A 6,121-nucleotide genomic window follows, 5' to 3' on the forward strand; every position below is an offset into this window, starting at 1 on the left:
TTAGTTCTATCGAAATTTTCTCATTAAATTCCAAAGAACAGTATGATCTTGAACTGTTTGCACATCATCAATCTCATTCATGCCACGAAATAATAAGCAAAGGAAAAGGAGATCATAATAGCGCTTCCCTCTAAACTCTTCCATGTCATTCCTGTAAATCCTTCATAATTGATGTCTTGCTCTTGCATCCTTTTACTTATTTTTCACACTGTCTGTCCTCGAGTTCAGAAAAAAAGCTGCTGGGATTGAATCATGACCTTGTAGACTGGCTGGATCTTCCCCAGAAACAACTTCACTCCCTGGCAACATCATCTCCTTGCTCTCAGTTGGTAACCCTACTTCAGAAGCTTCATTGACAGTCTCTGAAAACAGAAGGTGTGGTAAGATGGTTTCCTGATCGAAATGAAATTTATCATAAGCTGCTTTTCCAGATTCAACATCTTCCATGTTTCCAAAAACATCGGTCAGGCATGTTGTACCGTTATTAATAGAACCCTTGTCTTTCAAGAGATCTGGGGACTGTCCAGCATGGTTCAACTCTGCATTCAAATTCGCGTTTCCCTTGCCAATGGAGACTTCTAATGCACCTGTGGTCGCTGCATTCTCCTCCAACATTAGAGAATCCTCTGAAAAATATGTGCCATCATCATTCACAGTTTCACTTGCATGCTCAGAATGGTTTTCAGGTGGTTCCTCTACAGGGATCCCTACAAGCTCATCATCTGAAGGTGATTCTGTTTCCTCAATCTTCACCAGCCTTTCAATCGCTTCAATTGCCGCTTTCATAATCCATCCATCATCAGCATCTCTGCAGAACAGTTGTTTAATTTTATACTCAGGGAAGCTGACAAATTTCAAGTTGTAGAGATATATGTGGGCCTACTGGTAGTTGCCATTAATGAGAAGTATGGTTACAAATTACTCCTCCACACGGTAAAGCTTCTTCCCATCATACTAAACAAGTAATATGAAATTTGAAGATTTTTGAAAAAACTTGAAGCCAAGCATGTCCTTGTTTTAGGGTCTTTCAAACTGCTAGGACACATTTGTAAACACACATATGGTAGGATGCCTAATTGAATCATGATGTGACGTCTAGAATTGCCTGAGAGATACTAACCTTTTCATTTTATTTTTATGAATGACCTTACAGATGGAACTAACCTTCCTTTATGAACCAAAATCTAATAATTCTGCAATATTAAAAAAATAGCAGGCCTGTTTTCTTCTTCTTCTTTTTTTTTCAAATCATTTGATAAAATGGGCCAGGAGATTTCTTGCTTCTATGAAACAGCAGACAGAAAAATTATCACTCTTTCAGATGCAGCCATTAGATTTTCTCCAGTATTTTTTCAATGCATCCTACACGGCAGCTTACTGTTTTGTTTTTTTTTTTTACACTTCTACCATTACTGTTATCACTTATTTTTCCGTGCAAGTGATGTGAAATGGCAGACCAGAACATCCATTCTTATAACATGGAATCTGGAAGAGGTAAATTCTTAAATTACAAGATGCAAGACCTGAGAGGCTTAGCTCATACATATCCAAAGCACAATATCATCAGACTTTTTTTTTTTTTTTTTTTGATAAACAGTATTATAATGATTCTAGAACAAAACAAGGAGAAACATCGAAGCTAAAAATTGTTTTATGCGCGCGCGCGCGCGCGTATTATAAACACAGTAATGATGGTTTTCCAGGATCGATCACCAGAATATCAACTCAAAGAATTACCTTGTAGGATCCAATCCTGCTGAATCGAATACTGATTTCATGAGAGTTGCAGGAACCGAGGGATTAGTGGAGAAGTAGTCTCCAAACCTTATGATTTCCGCCAGAAAATGCATGTCCAGAACGAACTGTTTCAGAGACGTTGGACATAAATGGAAAACATTGAGTTAATGCTTAAGAATCACAATAACAAATGACAGAATAACAAAGCTGTGTGTGCATGTAGAAAACCCATTAAAAGACCAACAAGATTTATGGTTTGACGACTTTTTATGTGTGAACCAAATACATATTCTTTACCAAAATTGAGAAGTTCAGTCAAAATCTCGCCAACACAAAGTATAATAATCTTAGAAGTATGAAAAGAAGAATTGGCATCAAGTTTTTTATCTGACTGACTATAATTTTTAGAACTCGCAGGAAATTGAGCAAAATGTAGAAACAGTTTACGTGTTTAAGAGATATTTATGGCCAGTAAATGTTGAAATTTATTTGCAGAAGCCGGAAATATTTAAATGTCATTTCAATATTATTTAGTGATTACCATATGCACCGATAATACCAGAATTTGAGAAACAAGTTTCTGATTTTGCAGGAGTAAAGTGACAAGACAACTAAGTTAATAGGGGGTAGGAAAACCATAGAGGCAAAGGATACATTTAGAGACAAGAGGATCAGCTGCAGCAAGGATTTATGGCTTTAATAGGGTTAAATGACCATAGAGGATTGCTTTGTTATGACAGACAATTGGGAACCATATCACAGGCACAAATTAGTGAGTAGCATGAGATTTGTCCGAGTAGATATGCAAAACAGACAGCAATAATGCAAATAAGTTGATGAAGCTGGTCAGCAGTATATAGAGAAAAGAAAGTCAGGTGGTCAACTTACAGCAAAACTCGATAGTGAACAACAAAATGTGAGCAGATACAAGAACAAACTAGCAATAAGCAGTTCTCCAAGCATAAAACAATAGCACATACCTGATTCCGAATGTCAGGATGTTCCAAATTCAATTTTTCTTCAATATTCCCCCATATCTCTTTGTCGTTTGAAATCCAAACAAATATGGCCTCAATCAATTCCCTCATTAGCTCCATCAACCAATCCATTTCAAAAACATCCTCGTCTGTAAGTTTACCTAGTTTTCTCAGTTCAAGAAACAGCACCTGGTTGGTGCACACCAAAATGAGAACAGTATGAGTAGAATTTTGTCAACAGACAACTTAAGGAAATTGACTAATGAATATAAGCCTTTAGACCTTTTTATTTCTTACCCTGTCCTACCTAATGCATAACAAAAAAATAGGGCCAACTATAACACAAGTTTCCCCTCTTTCTTTCTTTTTTTCCTTCTTCCTCCCTTTCCCTTTTCCTTTTTCTCTTTTACCCGGGACTACAATAGCACTTGGTGAATGCTTTATAAATGCAAGGTCATCAAGTTCCTCTCTGAAGGAAGAAAATATACCTGAAAGGCAACAGAGGGCACCAAATCATGAACCAGGCCAGGATCTACCTCACTGTCCATGCACTTTTGGGGGGTCAGTTTACAGCCAATCTCAGGAGACATCATTCTGCATACAAATTGCTGGAAGAAATGAGCTTTTAGCCTAGCAGATGCATCTTGAACGAATAGTACACGACTTTCAAGTTCCTGCTGATGAAAACCAACTGACTGGTTTTTCATTAGCCTAGAATCAATTGGATTGTTGCTTCCAAAAACACTTAAAATAGTGCTAGAGAATAGATTTTCAAGTGTTGATAGATTTGCCAGAATAGAAACTTGTTGAGGCACTGTCTCTGCTAAAATTATGCCTGAATCATTTGTTTTAGAGGTGATAGCTCTTTCAAGGATAGCTATGTACTCTGAGAAGAGGTTCATGAGTCCTCTGAGGATAGAATCTTCCAATTGAAGTGCAATCAAAGGGGTAACATCTCCAGTGATAGCCTGAATTAAAAAAAAAAAAGATATTAGCAGAATTGCATACACTATGAGCATGCTTCGTAATCTTTGTTTCTTTCCTACTTTTGTCAGTTCCGAAGAATAAAATTGTGTCATGACACCAAAAGGAGATAAAGAAAGGGTATTTGAGTTCTTAAATTTACTAAATATGCCTCCAGAAATCCAACAGGTTCCCTGCTAATATTGGCTACTGTGCCTTGTGAGTTTTTCCAAAATAAAGACAGCAGAAAAAATGGATTTAACATTAGGAGCTCTCATTGTAGCCCGCAGTATACTGGTTTAATCAACGTGAACATGTTGGCATTTTCTAAGAATATAGATGATGACTGTATATATATGCTGTAAAATCCATGGCAGTCTCTAAGAGTTCCAAGAAGTTAGCTTAGATGAGATTTAAAGCTGCTGAATTGAAAAAAAAAAAAAAACGTTTCTGTATATCCAGTTGATTAGTAAATTTAGCGCAGAAAACAATTCAATATGCAGCTGACCTCTCACTTATGATACTTTTTACTGTAAATAAGCAAGCAAACCTGCAACACAGTTACGAACTTCCTGCCGCTACTGGTGAGAAGGCAATATTCTGGTCGTTCCCCAATAACATTAGAAGAGCAGCTTTCATTTAAAATTCCAGACAGAAGATATCTACCTAAAACCCAAGCATCAGTTGCAGTGAAGATGCCGATGACTTTCTTAAAATGGTCTACATGTATCAGAAGAACATCTTCCATACAAGGGCGAACATGCTCAATCAAACATGGCCTCAACACCAATCTCTGAGATTCTAACAAAGAGCAATATGATAACGCAAATTGCACAGATTCTACAGCTGTGGACAGTCTGCTGCTTACCTCTGAGACAGATATAACATATCTAGCAAAAGAAACAGCAAAGACTTCAATTTCTTCATAGACCCACTGAATAAATTCTGAAGAAAAAGGAGAAGCTTCTCCATATAGCTTCATAAAGCTCCTCGTAGCTTGAGAAATCATAGAAAAAACAAGCCTCGAAAGTTCCCTGATGTACACCCCATGTAAAAACACCTTTGAATTCTGCAAATCATGTATTCCATGAGCAATACGCGAATGACAATACCTCAGCAATAACTGAGTTGCAAGATGACTTTCACCTAGTCTGCAGATTCCAACCAGCGCCTTTTGAAGTTCAGGGGCACTTATTCTTGGATTTTCAGCCACCAGAGTTGATTCCAACGTAAGCATTGCTTTCCTCTCAGAAATCACAGACTTGTATAGCATCAAAACATCCGATGGCACATCGCCTAATTCAACCTCCACTCTTTTAAAATTCTCTTCCTCCGTTTCTAAAATGGCTATTGCTTCATCTATCCTGTTTTCTGACAGCAGAGTGTCCAGAATTTCTAAAATGTCATCGATGTGAACCTCCAACTGATTTGAGGGAGGTGGCTCGTCCATTTCAGATTCTTCAATGATTGATTCCATTGTTTCCTCTGATAACAACTTCAAGTACACGCCGTCAATCAATTCTTTTACTAGCCCTTTTTGTGTAGAAACTTGCGTTTTAAGTTTTATCAGCTCCTTTTCCATGTCCTTTACTTCCTCAAATACTCTACAAATTCAGAAAATATATAGATAGATAAAGGATAGATCATTTTACACTAAAATGAGGAACAAGAAGATGAATTTTTACCCGAGAAACGTAGAATAATTAGAGAAGATGTTTTGATGAAAATCATCATCCGATAATGCCTGTATCTCCAATAATTCCGCACAAAGGCGCTTTATTCCCTACAAAATCAAAGAAGATAAAAACAAAAGAAAATCAAATTCTTGTGTATATATATGTATCAGTCCCAAACCTGTATACATGTACTCAATTGCATCCTTTTGTCAATTTATTTTAATAGTTTAAGTTATATATTCTTTATGTGCTAAGAATAAAATTTGAAAAAACAAAATATATACTTCAAACTTTATAATTACCTTTCCGGCCATGGAATGGAGATTGGAGTCGTGTTCGCCGTTGTCAGAGTAAATGGAAGAGCTGCTGGAGTCGGAGTCGTTTGAATTCTCGGATTCTCTGAAGCGGAATCTAGTAGCCGTTGAAGATGATTCCATTGGAATCGATTTTCCATCAAGTAGCGAACAAAGGTAAAAATGGATTTTGATTCACGAATTGATAAGAAGAAGAAGAAGAAGGTATGCTTGGACTTTGGAGGTCTCTGGTGTCCTTTTCTGCAGCTTTGGTTCCTTCGTTTAAACAGGGCACCCTTTTGTCTTTCTCCATTCGTGAACTTCGAGCCTTCAGTCCTCCAATCTCGATTCTCTCCTCTTTTCATTGGTTAAAAATTAAAATACTAATTAATTGGCGCCAATTAAGACGAGGATGGCCAAAACCGGTGCGTTTTATCTTCATGTCAAGCTGTTGGTTGCCAAAAAAAAAAACACC

At 37.1% G+C, this 6,121-nt stretch overlaps 1 protein-coding gene across 1 annotated transcript; it reads right to left on the reverse strand.

Moving 5' to 3' along the window:
* On the reverse strand, nucleotides 1-5,790 carry LOC7455709 (exocyst complex component EXO84B). The gene is made up of 7 exons (XM_002321271.3): nucleotides 5,656-5,790; nucleotides 5,363-5,460; nucleotides 4,228-5,281; nucleotides 3,203-3,682; nucleotides 2,718-2,903; nucleotides 1,738-1,862; nucleotides 1-808 (listed from the first exon to the last, which is right to left on the reverse strand). The coding sequence occupies exons 1-7, from the start codon at nucleotides 5,788-5,790 to the stop codon at nucleotides 193-195; spliced, it is 2,694 nt and encodes an 897-aa protein (XP_002321307.1). The 3' UTR covers nucleotides 1-192.
* Between the last annotated feature and the right edge of the window lie 331 nt (nucleotides 5,791-6,121).

Source organism: Populus trichocarpa, chromosome 14 (genome assembly GCF_000002775.5).
Source record: "Populus trichocarpa isolate Nisqually-1 chromosome 14, P.trichocarpa_v4.1, whole genome shotgun sequence".
NCBI lineage: Eukaryota > Viridiplantae > Streptophyta > Magnoliopsida > Malpighiales > Salicaceae > Populus > Populus trichocarpa.

What these genes read in the sequence shown, in the direction of transcription:
- LOC7455709 (XM_002321271.3), bottom strand. Translation starts at nt 5,790, where the DNA reads ATGGAATCATCTTCAACGGCTACTAGATTCCGCTTCAGAGAATCCGAG. An exon ending in TGCCCTCTGTTGCCTTTCAG is followed by an intron (nt 2,904 to 3,202) that starts GTATATTTTCTT and finishes TGCACCAACCAG; the next exon opens with GTGCTGTTTCTTGAACTGAG. An exon ending in GCAGGATTGGATCCTACAAG is followed by an intron (nt 809 to 1,737) that starts GTAATTCTTTGA and finishes ACTGTTCTGCAG; the next exon opens with AGATGCTGATGATGGATGGA.